General features: G+C 36.0%; 1 protein-coding gene across 3 annotated transcripts in view; it reads right to left on the bottom strand.

The window, feature by feature from the left end:
• Window positions 1–2,934, bottom strand: part of LOC122025791 (serine/threonine-protein kinase BSK2-like) — a 49,281-nt gene extending 46,347 nt beyond the window's left edge. For all 3 annotated transcript variants that reach the window (XM_042584672.1, XM_042584680.1, XM_042584688.1), the window contains exons 1-3: window positions 2,705–2,934; window positions 2,401–2,624; window positions 2,169–2,304 (exon numbers count right to left, since the gene is read on the bottom strand). In XM_042584672.1, coding sequence (XP_042440606.1) covers window positions 2,169–2,304; window positions 2,401–2,624; window positions 2,705–2,783 — 439 coding nt within the window. In that variant the 5' untranslated portion in view covers window positions 2,784–2,934. The remainder of the gene's footprint in view (window positions 1–2,168; window positions 2,305–2,400; window positions 2,625–2,704) is intronic.
• Window positions 2,935–15,310: the final 12,376 nt, after the last annotated feature.

Here is a 15,310-nt window from a genome sequence, read left to right as displayed (position 1 = left end):
GGTTTTACACTTTGTTGCTTAAATGGGTATAGTCTCACAACCAATATCTTGTGGGGAACAAAAAGGCTTTATAAATTTTATTCCTGATTCTGTTATGTATCAAATTTTGTTCTATTTTAATTTATTTGTCATGATTTAATTTTAAAATTTTTATGGCAAATCAAGCTGAACCAAACTAATATTTTGAGTTTTGGGGGTCCATTGAAAGTTAGTTTAGGGCTTGGTTTTATCCATCAGGCATGCATGATGATAGTGTCAAGTGGGTCCAAACCGAGCTCAGTTTTGACTCATTTTAGCCAATGTAGAGCTGAATCAAGCTACTTAGGTAGCTGGTAGTTAGGTTCAGTCTCGTTTGGATGGGTTTAATGGAGTTTTTGGAATGTCGCAAATTATATATATTCTTTTCTCTCCATCATTCCATGTGCTCCTCTCTTAAATTATCTTGCAACTCTCTTCTTCCCCTTCATGCAACCTCACCACCCGACCCTCCACCATGCAGGCGTTCCACCCAACTAGAGCCTGCAATAGTAGCCTTTTTTCCTTGTCCCCCTCTCTCTATCAACCTTTTCCCTCTCACCTCCCTTCACACATATTAGTACCCAAACATAAACTCTTTGTCAAAGATATCAAAACATCCTCAAGACAACATAGTCAATCCTAATCACTTATGAACATTGTGGATAATTAGCATTGTAACCCTAATTAAAATATTGTTTAATCAGTGTGAAGTCTGTGCAATTGATATTAAACAATGACTAGGTTAGTCGCTTAATCTACCCAATCTACAAATAATTACTTCACAATGAAAACTCAAAATGAAATAACACTTAAATCTGAACACCCCAAAAGGAATATATGATTGAAATGAATAGTAAAAGTAAAATTAGCCTTTTATCGGAACTTCAAGACCTCAGAACCTCATAGCTATTGATAGCTCACAAAGATGTGGTAACATATGTCATCTATGGGTAATCCACATACACTATTTATTCTAGGTGTCGATGTTAAATTGTTGTTTATCACCAGTGAGGGTCTTAGCCCATGTATTAGATATCATTATTTATAGGTTTGACAAGTTTTTCACTTTTTACTAGATTTGTCTATCACAACCAAATGGTGATGATTAAAAGTGGATATGAACGCATAAATGGTCATTGAAAAGTGGAATAAATATTAAGAGTTGATGATACATTAAATAAAAATCTTACTTGAAAATCTAGTTCTAAAATGAAAATCATATCTCATTTAGATTCTTGAACTCTTAATTGAAAATTAAATATTCTTACTTTTTGTTTACCATTTAACGCTTGTGTTTACTCATATTCTTCAGGCTATAGCGTGTTTCAGCCTACATATAGAATTGCTCAAAGATTTTCCAATATGTTAAAAGTCAGATTTTGCTTTTACTTTTCTTTCTTCTAATTTGGCATTTTGTTCCTGTGCATTCTCTTACTGTATTTGCTTTTAATGGAATGAATAAAATGCATATGTTGTTGAATGCTTCTTGTTTACCTTAAATTATTTATTGTTGCTATATGTTCTTGGATGTTTTCTATTACATTATTATTAGGTGGGGAACCTCCTCGTACATGAAATCGCACCTCCAGACTGTTGCAGATCTTGTCAGATCCTTTAGTTTTTCCTTTGCTTACTGCAACACATGAGAGTCCACTTCTCTTCTCCACCATTCTCTAAAGTCAAAAGTACTTATTGCTTCCACTGAACATCTCCAATTTGTGTGGATTATGCAGGAATCTCTGACCAACAAACAATACATTTTCATGCAACCAAAGTTTTGCTTTAGGTTCCTCTAATTAATTTAAAAGTTCTCACCCATGGCAATTTTGTTCCACACCAGCTTGCGACGAATCAGAATCATGTGCAGAAGGACAAGCAGATTGGTTATCCAGTCTTATAAATCGACAACTAGATACTTTCTTTTTATACTATATGTCTCTCCATTAATTGCCACAGGACTTTCCCGAAAGAAACAAGATTTTCTGTAATCTTCTTTATTTAGCAACAGCGATACTAAGCTACTGATCAAAAAGGTTGAAGATAGCCTAAAAGAGAGAGGCAAAAAAAAAAAAAAAAAAAAAAACACTACGAAACAAAAAGTGCAAAGAGCAAAAATAAATAAATGCAGAGATTGGATGTAAAAAGCGTACAATGGAAAAGGTGCCTCGACAACGTGTCATTTGGCATGAACTCAGCCACGAGAAGCCTCTCGTCACCCTCTGCACAGCATCCGATCAGGTTCACCAGCCTCTTGTGCCGGAGCTTCCCCACCCCGGCAGCCTCCGCCTGAAGGAAAGCCCAAAAAGCACCCTTAGCAAAGAAAAATTTTAACTTTCTCCAGTGGCACAGGACCTAGCACCCCAACCAAAACAGAGATCCGACCACAAACTGTTGAGCATCGGGCCAGGACTGCTTGGAGAACCTCTTAACGGCCACGAACCGCCCCCCGTCGAGCTTCCCCCGGTACACAACATTGGGCGCCTTCTCTCCGCTCTCGGAAACTATCAGCTCCGAGCTAAAGCCCTTCGTTGCCGCCCTCAGTTCCGCCAGCCCGTACTCCTTGAACGCCGGCACCTGATCCTGGTCCCCCGCCTCGCCATTAGCTTCTATTTACCAGGACAACATAAACAAAAAAACATAAATGAGAAACAGACGAGAAAGCGCAAAAGCTGAAGTAGAACAGCACCGTGATCTGGCTTGTCTCCGTGTTTGGGATCATCCTCAGGGGAGTGAAGACTAGAGGTTTTGGAATGGAAGCACCCCATTTTCAACGGAAGGCCGGAACCCTAGATTCACATTCGCCTCGGGCGGCTGCAGAAGGCGGGAGAGACAGGGAGAACTGCGAAGTGGGAGAGAGAGAGAGAGAGAGAGAGAGAGAGAGGAAGACAGCGGAGAGAGAAGCGAAGCTGATGGATGTGTGTTTGGATCCGTACCGGGATATAAATGAAGTGGGAAATCCTATGCTCACTGCCAAACTCAACGCGTCTTCTTGGTGTCACCGGATGACGGATGACGCGACCAAACCACACTCGACCGCTCAGGCTCAGCTCAGTGTAAACCAGTTACAGTGTACTATGTGTCCGCGTTAAAAAAAATTAACAAAATCAAAAAATCAAAAAATTCAAATGCAAATGCAAATTCAAATTCAAACACAAACACAAATGTAAAATAATAATAATAATAATAATAATAATATATCTAATAATTCAATTGTAGTGGATAAATTATCATAAACTCATCATATTCAAATTTAATTTTCTCCTCAATTCTTATATTATAAAAAATTTATTTTTACTTCTTGCATGTAAATTTTTTCAATTTTCTAATGCACATTGATTTACTTAATTATTCTCATTTTTATGTAAAAAAAATTAAAATAAGATATAATTCATCTTAAATTCAGTACTTTTAAAGTAAAATTTAATATATTTTTTATCAAATCGAATACAATTCTTTTTTCACATGATCAATCGACTGATATACTTGATTCTAATTAAATGATAATGAATTTATAAGAAATTATATCATATTTTTATACTAGAATCCCTCGATATTTTGTATCGATATAAAAAATCTAAAATGAGATATTATTCCTCTTAAATGCAGTATTATTTAACTAAAATCGAGTATATCAATTATTGGTTAAACGAAAAAAATAGTCGTGCTCAATTTGATAAAAAAAATATACTATATTTTAGATTAAATATATTGCACTTAGGAAGAATTATATTTTATTTTAGACTTTTTATATATAAAAATAAGGGTAATTAGGTAAATCGATGTACATTGGAGAGTTGAAGGAAAGAAAAATCTGTATGCATGAAATGGGAATAAAGTTTTTCTGACATAGGGACTAAGAATGAAGTTGAGTTTGCTATTAGGGATTTTAAAGCAGCTACCGGCCATGTGATCGCCATCTAGTAGTATTTTTATGTTAATGGTTGTCAACACTTTCATGCAAGTGTTTAAACTTTTAATGATTAAGATGTAACTACTATTATGCGTTGGGAGAGTGAGAAAAGGTTTATTAAAGGAAAAGGAAGGTAAGGAAAGTAAAGTATTTATGTTTTTATTTATTTATAAGGGAGGAAAAGTTCATTAATTAACATAATATGCATTGAAGGAAAGCGAGATAAATGAATGTTAAATATATAAAGTTATAAAATTATCTTTAATTTATGATTTTTCACAAAAATACAAGACTACTCGTATCTTCATCTATGCTTAGTGAAATGTCAAATACCAATAAAATTTTTGATGGGAGGAGAAAGATAGAGAAGAATAGCATGTAAATAACTCCTAGGCCATCAACATGAGAAGGCTCTAAAATTTTGAAGGCAAATAGAACTATAGGTAAGATAAAAAAATTGTGTTGATCCATTAACAATTGCACGACAATAGCTAGTACCAGAATAAGACTTGAGAAATACTGACAACACTTATTGAAAATGAAACACTAATTGAAAAAATTAAGCACAGAGTTATACCATGTAGTTGGCCTCTTAAATTTATATGTGAAAAAAACACAAAGTATGGATAACACGACAAACAAATCATCATAAAACAAAAACATCTACTATCCTATTTTTATAAAAACAATTTCACCATAATAACCTCAAAGTATATATCCAATCATCAAGTAAATAGTCTTATATTAAATAATAATAGCCTAACAAGCATTCAAAATCATCCAAGTACATAGCATCCAAATGCATAATGCATAACATCTAAATATAATCATCTAAATATACGCTACAACAAAAATGCTAAAAAAAAATACCACAAAGATAACGATTTTAGGAGAAACTATTACGATTTTGGTAAAAGACAATGATTTTTTTTAAAAAAAAACATTTGTCTTTGAATGACCATTAAATGCAAAAGACAATGGGTTTATACTTTATGTTGTTGTTGAGTGCATTTTTTTTAATAACAATGCTTTTTACAATGATTTTCCAAAATTGTTTTTTTTAAGCATTTTTTAGTTTAAAAGTAGTTGGGACAACAGTGCAATGAACTGTTGTCAACAAAAATGTCATTTTAGTTAAATCATAATGGTTAAAATAATAGTGCATAAACCATTATTGTTGAGCGGTTGTGATAATAAGACAACATTTAAAAAATATTGTCAATAAAATTATAACCATTGTATTTTTATTGCCTTAAAACTCCTGTCAAAAATTGGGAGAAAAAATGAAAAACCTTAACCCTACATCTAACAAGCAAACACCATATAAGAAGCAAACACACAGTCTATACCTCACCTTAACCCTCTGTTCGATTCACCTCACCTTCACCTTAACCCTTCTTATGTCTCTTTATCCCCCTACTCATCTACAATTGCCCCAGCCCCTAATAACAGAGGGAATAAGCACCGTCGTTCCAACTCCCACGTCCTCTCTAGCCAAGCCCGTCCTAAGGCCCTTGCTTGCCACTATAATGAAAATGTTCATAGACAACGAATTTTATCCGTTGTCTTTTCCTGTAAAAATTGTTATAATTGCCACTAATATTAAAAGTGCATTAAACGACAATAGTTTGAAACCGTTGTCTTTGAGCATGGACAACAGTTCAACAATAATTTTAAACTGTTATCTTTTAATATCAAAGACAACAATTTCATAATGGTTAAAAATAGTCATCTTTAGATACTTTTGATAATAGTCAAACATCATTGTCTTTCTTAAGAACCTCAATGTTAGGTATGTTGGGTGCTACTCGGAATTTCGTTCTGTTTCCTCTGTACAAAAATTTGTACAAGTAAAGAACTTTTCCTAGCAACCCATGTATTCTTCAAAAGTTAAACTTGGATTGCAAACGAAACACAATATTATTAATCCAAGTTCAACTTATGTGTTCTCAAAAGTTAAACCATATTACAGAAGTTGATTAAATATATATTTCAAGGATTGTCTTCCAGGTCGTTGGCGAGGCACTCGACCTTCTTGGTTATGGGATTATCCACCAATTCCTAGACAAAGCCTTTTAAAGAAATTGAATATTTAAACTCCTTACAGTAAACCCTAGGTTTAACTACAGAGAACTCAATTGAAGCACAAAATCGATAGCCTCTTGTATTGGTATTTCAGGATCCATACAAAGAGAAACTAAACTAGTATGCAGCGGAAACAATTAACTAGTTATACCTTTCTTTGTAGCTTAAAAACCCCTTGATCATCTGCTGTATTTCTCTCCTCTTCTTGGGCGTCATGTGGGCGATGATCTACCAAGACAACACCACCCGAACCACTTCAATTGCCTCCAAGACTTTCGGCCACCAAAGGGATGCTAGAATAGGGAGCCTCCTTCTCTTCTTCTTCTCCTCCAAAAATCCGGCCACAAGAAGATGAAGCCTCTTGATGCCGTCGGCCCTTGGTAAAGGAAACAAGGGGAGAATAGAGAGGGAAAAGGGTCGGTTATACAAGGGAATAGAAAAGAGAGCTTAGGTTGTGTTGTACCATAAGACACCATCTACCTCTCTTTTATAATCCTTGGTGAATGCAAAAAAAAAAGGAAAGATTTAAAATTAAAACCTTCCTTTTAATTGTGGCAAACCCTTATTTGGGCAATCAATTAAGGACAAATTTTAAATTAAAATCTCTCTTTTAAACCATTGTGGATGGATACAAAAAAGGAAAGATTTTAAAATTAAAATATCTCTTTTCAATCCCTTTGTGGATGACTATAAAAGGAAAGTTTTATAATATTGAAATCTCTCTTTTAAATCCCTTGGAGGATGGCTATAAAAGGAAAGATTTTAAAATTAAAATATCTCTTTTCAATCCCTTTGTGGATGGTTATAAATAGAGAGTTTTAAAATTAAAATATCTCTTTTAAATCCCTTGGAGGATGGTTATTTCAAAGGAAAGATTTTTACAATTAAAATCTCTCTTTTAAATCCCTTGGAGGATGACTATAAAAGGAAATATTTTTAAAAAATTAAAACTCCCTTTTAATTCCCTTGTGGTCAACCCCTTGCTTGGGCACCAAGCAAGGCTTGGCCGACCACCTCTTGGGCTCCAAGCAAAGCTTGGCCGACCCTTGCTTAGGCACCAAGCAAGGATGTGGCCGGCCCATTACTTGGGTAAGAAGTGCACTGGTTGGGTACGAGCCTTTATACATAGAGGCTATAATAGGGACCTAGAGGAGGAATTGGTTTTGGCCTCCTGATGAGCTTGAGCTTCCTGTGTTCGACCCGAACACCCAACTCAAGTTCATCAATAATAACTCATACCACTAAAGAGTTATTATTGAACTATTGCACCAATCCCATATTACAATATGAGCTCCTTCTTATCATGAGTGTGTTAATCTCCCTGTATTTAAGATATCGTATGTTCATTAATTAAATGAGTTACTGATAACTCACTTTACTAACATCTAGCTCCAAGAGTAGTACCATTCAACTTTATTGTCATGTCGGAACTAAGTTCACCTACAAAGTTTACATGACAATCTTTATGAGCTCCTCAGGGGACATCATCAACCAAGATAACTATGACACAATTTTCTTCTATAATCAACAACACACCATATAAATAATATTATTTTCCAACTTATCGGCCCTATTGATTTAACGAATAAATCTCACCCATTAATAAATTAAAAAAATAAATACTAAGTATATGTGTTTATTATTATATCAGGATTAAGAGTACACGCATACATAATAACAAAGGTTTTGTTCTTTTATGCAGTCAGTATAAAAAGAACAACCTCAAATGGTCCTGCTCAATAGTGTACTAATGTAATTTTATAGTCAAGATAAACTAATACCAAATTATACTACAATTATTCTAATGGGTTATCTCAATCCATCTTGGTTGTGAGCTTCTATTTATAATTTATAAGGAACTGATAACATGATCTTCTATGTGACACCACACACCATGTTATCTACAATATAAATTAAATAGACAACTCATTTAATTAAATGCAGACATTTAACTAATGTGATTCTCATTTAAAAATAAATGTTTATACAAAAAGCTAGGATTTTAGTATACATTCTAACAATCTTCCACTTATACTAAAAGACTATGTTGTCATATATGTTGTCATACATCTGATCTCTATCCCCTCAACATGTCTATCAAAAGCTCTCGCCAGAAGGGCCTTAGTAAAAGAATCTGCCAGGTTATCTTCTGATGTAATCTTGGCGACAACAACTTCTCCTTGATTTATGATGTCTTGTATCAGGTGGTACTTGCGCTCAATGTGTTTAATTGTCTTATGGGCTCGTGGTTCCTTCGAGTTTGCTACTGCACCACTATTAATTGTGATAATTTTAGGCAGACCAGGAATTATATCTAAGTCCATCAAGAAGTTTCTGAGTCATACAACTTCTTTGGCTGCCTCAGAGGCTGCCACATACTCAGCTTCCATGGTGGAGTCCGAAACATATTTCTGCTTAACACTCCTCCATGCTATGGCTGCACCTCCCAAAGTAAACGCATACCCTGAAGTCGACTTATTATTATCCCTATCTGATTGGAAGTCTGAATCCGTGTAACCTATAGGGAGCAAATCATCTACCTGGTAAACTAGCATATAATCTCTAGTCATTTTCAGGTACTTCAATATATGCTTTACGGCAGTCCAATGTCCTTGTCCTGGGTTACTTTGATATCTGCTATCTATGCTCACGGCAAAACAGATATCCGGTATTGTACATAGCATCGCATACATTAGACTTCCTACAGCCGAAGCATAAGGAACTACCTTCATGTCCTCTATTTCCTTTGATGTTTTAGGAGACATCTCTTTAGATAAAGGTACTCCATGCCGAAAAGGTAGAAAACCTTTTTTGGAGTTTTGCATGCTAAAACGAGCTAGAATATTATCGATGTATGAAGCTTGGGATAAACACAATATTCTTTTCTTACGATCCCTTATTACTTTAATCCCAAGAATATACCCACATTCTCTCAAATCCTTCATATCAAACTGCTTGGAAAACTATACCCTTACGTCTGACAACACTTTGACATTGTTGTCAATGAGCAAAATGTCATCTACGTATAGTACAAGAAAAATCACTATGTTTTCGTCACTCTTCTTATATACACAAGACTCATCCAAACACTGAATAAATTCATAAGACTAGATCACTTCATTAAATCGGATGTTCCAAGATCTCGAAGCTTGCTTCAGTCCATAGATAGACCGATTGAACTTACATACAAGATGCTCTTTGCCCTTCGCAATGAATCCCTCTGGTTGCTTCATATGGATATTTTCTTCAAGACTTCCATTAAGGAAAGTTGTCTTGACATCTATTTGTCAAATCTCATAATCCATATGAGCGATAATAGATAAAAGAATCCGGATAGATATAAGCATGACTACCGATGAAAAGGTTTCCTTATAACCGATTCCCTCTTTCTGAGTATACCCTTTTGCAACAAGCCTTGGTTTGATGGTTTCCACCTTCTTGTCTGTCCCTCTTTTTCTTTTGTAGACCCATTTACGTCCAATGACTTTTACACCATTTGGTGGTTCTACAAGCTCCCAAACCTTATTAGAGTACATAGATTCTATTTCAAAGTTCATCGTGTAGGATCGAAAAGAATTTAGATATCACCACAATAGCATGATATTGTCCACTTTAGGCCTAGACCCTCATGGCTTTGCTCTTGGGCTCTCCCCAAAAGGCCTCATTCCAATGGAGATATCTTTTCTCTTATAAACCCATGATTTTTCCCATGTGTTTCCAATATGGGACTATGTTTGCAACCTTGCAACCCCAATAATCCCCCCTCAAACAAAGGATCATAGGCTTCCCACGTCTGATCCTCGACCCACCAGGTCTTCCTGCCCCTCGGTCCACCCGACCTACTAGGACTTCCTTGCCTAACCGCAACTAGGACTTCCTGCCTGGTGCACCCACCAGGTCTTCCTGCCCCTCGGTCCACCCGACCTATTAGGACTTCCTTGCCTAGTCGCAACTAGGACTTCCTGCCTGGTGTCTGGTCCTCTTGATCCGAACATAGGAGCCTCCACTTTCTTTGTTTTTGAGGTCAATATTGTACCCACATGGTTCAATCAGACTATAGCTCTTGTGCACAGTCGGCGGTTAAACTTTCTAGTAGTCAGAGCTCTGATATCAATTGTAGGATCGAAAAGAATTTAGATATCACCACAATAGCATGATATTGTCCAATTTGGGCCTAGACCCTCATGACTTTGCTCTTGGGCTCTCCCCAAAAGGCCTCATTCCAATGGAGATATCTTTTCTCTTATAAACCCGTGATCTTTCCCATGTGTTTCCAATATGGGACTATGTTTGCAACCTTGCAACCCTAACACATTGCACTTTGCCAAGATGCTGCATCTTTATCTTGGAGTGCTTCATCATATGCCCAGGGATCAGGTTCATGTTCACCAAGGATCAAGTCCGAAGACTCTCCCAAAAACATGAATCTATCAGGTTGTCTAACAACCCTCCCACTACGACGAGACACTACTTGTAATTGTGCATCATTTGTGACACGTGTTGTAGTTTCTTGTGGTATCTCATCTTGTACCGTTGGCACTAAAGTAGACGTGTCTTCTCTTATTTCCTCAAGAACAATTTTACTCATGGGCTTGTGGTTCATTACATAGTCCTCTTCTAAAAATCGGGCATTGGTGCTAACAATGACCTTTTGATCTTTAGGATTATAAAATAAATTAACTTTCGTTCCTTTAGGATAACCCACAAACAAGCGAACTTCTGTACGTGATTCCAACTTATCAGCGTCTCCCTTCAGCACATGTGTTGGACTACCCCAAATCTGAATATGTTTCAAATTAGGCTTATACCCATTCCACAATTCTGTGGGAGTAGAGGTTACTGACTTAAAAGGTACCAAGTTCAGAATGTACACTGTCGTTTCCAGAGCATATCCCCAAAATGAATTTGGTAATTCTGAATAACTCATCATTGATCTAATCATTTTCATAAGAGTCTTATTCATTCATTCTGCCACACCATCTGTTGGGGTGTACCAGGTGCAGACAGTTGGGATGAATCCCGGCCTCTGATAAGTAACTCCTAAACTCTCATAAGAGGAACTCGCCACCACGATCGGACTGTAGTGTCTTGATACCTTTACCATGACGTTTCTCCACATCAGCCTTGTATTCTTTGAACTTATCAAAGCACTCAGACTTGCGGTGTATCAAGTAAATGTACCCGTATCTCGAATAGTCGTCTATAAAAGAGATAAAATATTCGAAACCACCTCTTGCCTGGATAGTCATAGGTCCACACAAATCAGAATGAACCAATTCCAACATATCTTTGGCTCTATGTCCCTTGGCCTTAAAAGGTTTCTTGGTTATTTTTCCTTCCAAGCAAGATTCGCAGATTGGAAAATTTTTCACCACTAAAGAACCCAAAGGTTCATCGACTATTAACTTTTGAATCCTACTTAAGTTAATTAACCTAGCCTTAGATGCCAAAGATATGTTTGATTCATTTTTGAAGACTACTTTCTCTTATTAGAATTAGAAGATGTGTTATTAATTTCCATTTGTTGCATCGTGAGAGTTATTGGATTAAGTATGTACAAATTGTCAACCAACGTACCAGAACAGATAACCATCCTATTTTTCTTGACAACCACTTTGGCATCAAAAGAAATAGAATATCCATCCTTAAATAATTTAGAAACTGAAATTAAGTTCTTTCTAAAACATAGTACGTAAATATAATTTCTCAAAATCAATGTTTTATTTCTATCAAAAGATAAATAAACATCTCTCATTGCAATAGTCGTCACTCTCATAACATTGCCCATGTAGACGATGATTTCCCCTTCATGTAGTCGTCGGGTTTCCTGGAATCCCTGCAATGAATTACAGACATGATCAGTGGCTCCCGTATCTACACACCAGGTACTGGTAGATAATACGGCTAAATATGTTTCGACAACTAATGAATAAAATACACTTACATTGTTCTCATTTCTGCGAGGACAACCTGTTAAATGAGTCATCATCTTGAGGATATGATCCCTTACGGGTGCCCCCTCAGTCATGGTGGTCATCATTAAGTTTCTCATCGCCTCTTGCTTGGCAGCCTGATTCTTGTGTCCGAAGAGTTCCTTGAAATTGAGCATCATGCCATAGGCAGTGGGTAGGGCCTGATGCTGATGTTGCAGCACATTTGACATAGAAGAAAAAATGTAACACCGTGTCATCTCATCTGTCTTGATCTATGTCCTATGTCTCTCTATCTCCTCTTTAGTAGAATCCTTATTAGCCATACTAGGACAGACCTCAAGAAGTACGAACTTGTATCTTTTAGCAGTTAAGACAATGTCCAAGTTTCGTTTCCAATCAATGTAATTGGGACTAGTAAGTTTATTTGTTTTCAATATCACAACAAGAAGATTGAAAGTCATTTGAAATCTTAAGAATCACAAAATATTTGGTCAAAACTTTAGAATTTACAATAATATTAATTCCTCAAACAATATCATTTAAATTCACCAACAACTCAAAACACCGTGAATTTTGTATGCCACGATAGTGTAGATGTATACAAATTCAAACATTTGTAAGATAGGGTTTTACCCATTAATTTTACTATCTTGTCAACCTAACTTTATGAAAATAAAATTAATAGTTGATTTTTCTTCGGTCACACAAATAATAGCAGTGACTCCAATGGAGAGGATACTATTAATGAGCCTAAGTGTATACCATTACTTGATACTTAGTCCATCAAATAGGATTATACCCCTTCATATGGAGAAGATCACACAAACCTAAATAATTTTCTATAATTATCCATAAAGGAAGTTTGATCTAGTGATCCACAAACAAACTCATCCGATGTGGAGGAAGACACTCAAAGCCAACGTGCAAGTTTGAATGCATCACTTACAAACCAGTAATGGAGACCATGGAATTTAAATAATTTCTCTCCCACTTAGTTATTTAAAATGAGAAATTTTAACATGCACGCGCACACAACACATATAAATAGCATAAAAGACAATAAATATGAAAAATAATTTTCCAACTATTATGGCTTTATCCATAGCTGTCCTCCATGTGCCACCAACCCTAGCCACTGCCAACGAGTCATGTCGTCGCATCTATCTTGCTTCCTTTTCCGCTGCGCCTTCGGTCCTCAAATTGCACCACGCCTTGCAAGGATACGATCCTCGACAAAAATAAAATTTTACATTTATCGATCATATATTTCACAAGGGAATGTACATGTAATCTATATCAAATAGAATGTAAAATCCTAAAACTAATACAATTCCTGTTGTATTTAATAATTACAATCATCCACACACATAAAATTCCCTCGACATGTCCGAGGGTCCAAATCACACACAAACACAATAAGGTTATAATAGTTGGAACTAGAATGCTTGCAACCACAGAGTTAATCTATTTGTACATCCTACTATTATTCTGCCTAAATTTATGTATGAAAAGTGTATAATTTAACTAAAAACCAAACACATAGAGGCAGAAAACTAGCTCTGATACCAAATGTTGGGTGCTACTCGGAATTTCGTTGTTTCCCCTGTACAAAAGTTTGTACAAGTACAGAACTTTTCCTAGCAACCCATGTGTTCTTCAAAAGTTAAACTTGGATTACAAATGAAACTTAACATTATTAATCCAAGTTCAACTCATGTGTTCTTCAGAAGTTAAACCATATTATAGAAGTTGATTAAATATTTATTTCAAGGATTGCCTTCCAGGTCGTTGGCGAGGCACTCGACTTTCTTGGTTATGAGATCATCCACCAATTCCTAGATAAAGCCTTTCAAAGAAATTGAATATTTAAACTCCTTACAGTAAACCCTAGGTTTAACTACAGAGAACTCAATTGAAGCACAAAATCGATAGCCTCTTGTGTTGGTATTTCAGGATCCATACAAAGAGAAACTAAACTAGTATGCAGCGGAAACAATTAACTAGTTATACCTTTCTTTGTAGCTTAAAGACCCCTTGATCTTCTGCTGTATTCCTCTCCTCTTCTTGGACGTCGTGTGGGCGACGATCTACCAAGACAACACCACCCGAACCACTTCAATTGCCTCTAAGACTTTCGGCCACCAAAGGGATACTAGAATAGGGAGCCTCCTTCTCTTCTTCTTCTCCTCCAAAAATTCGGCCACAAGAAGATGAAGCCTCTTGATACCACCGACCCTTGGTAAAGGAAATAAGGGGAGAATAGAGAGGGAAAAGGGTCGGCCACACAAGGGAATAGAAAAGAGAGCTTAGGTTGTGTTGTACCATAAAACACCATCTACCTCTCTTTTATAATCCTTGGTGAATGCAAAAAAAAAAGGAAAGATTTAAAATTAAAATCTTCCTTTTAATTGTGGTAGACCCTTATTTGGGCAATCAATTAAGGACAAATTTTAAATTAAAATCTCTCTTTTAAACCATTGTGGATGGATACAAAAAAGGAAAGATTTTAAAATTAAAATATCTCTTTTCAATCCCTTTGTGGATGGCTATAAAAGAAAAGTTTTAAAATTAAAATCTCTCTTTTAAATCCCTTGGAGGATGGCTATAAAAGGAAAGATTTTAAAATTAAAATATCTCTTTTCAATCCTTTTGTGGATGATTATAAAAGGAAAGTTTTAAAATTAAAATATCTCTTTTAAATCTCTTCGAGGATGGCTATTAAAGGAAATATTTTTACAATTAAAATCTCTCTTTTAAATCCCTTAGAGGATGTAAAGATTTTTTTAAAAAAATTAAAACTCCCTTTTAATTCCCTTGTTGTCGGCCCCTTTCTTGGGCACCAAGCAAGGCTTGGCCGACCACCTCTTGGGTTCCAAGCAAAGCTTGGTCGGCCCTTGCTTGGGCACCAAGCAAGAATGTGGCCGGCCCATTACTTGGGTAAGAAGTGGACTTGGTTGGGTACGAGCCTTTATACATAGAGGATATAACAGGGACTTAAAGGAGGAATTGGTTTTGGCCTCCTGATGAGCTTGAGCTTCCTGTGTTCGACCCGAACACCCAACTTAAGTTCATCAATAATAACTCATACCATTAAAGAGTTATTATTGAACTATTGCACCAATCCCATATTACAATATGAGTTCCTTCTTATCATGAGTGTGTTAATCTCCCTGTATTTAAGATATCGTATGCTCATTAATTAAATGAGTTATTGACAATTCACTTAATTAATATCTAACTCCAAGAGTAGTACCACTCAACTTTATTGTTATGTCGGAACTAAGTCCATCTGTAGGGTTTACATGACAATCCTTTTGAGCTCCTCAAGGGGGCATCATCAACCTAGATAACTAGGGCACAATTT

Source organism: Zingiber officinale, chromosome 1A, assembly GCF_018446385.1.
Source record: "Zingiber officinale cultivar Zhangliang chromosome 1A, Zo_v1.1, whole genome shotgun sequence".
In the NCBI taxonomy this organism is placed as follows: Eukaryota; Viridiplantae; Streptophyta; class Magnoliopsida; order Zingiberales; family Zingiberaceae; genus Zingiber; species Zingiber officinale.
This window is presented reverse-complemented; position numbering and strand designations above follow the sequence as displayed.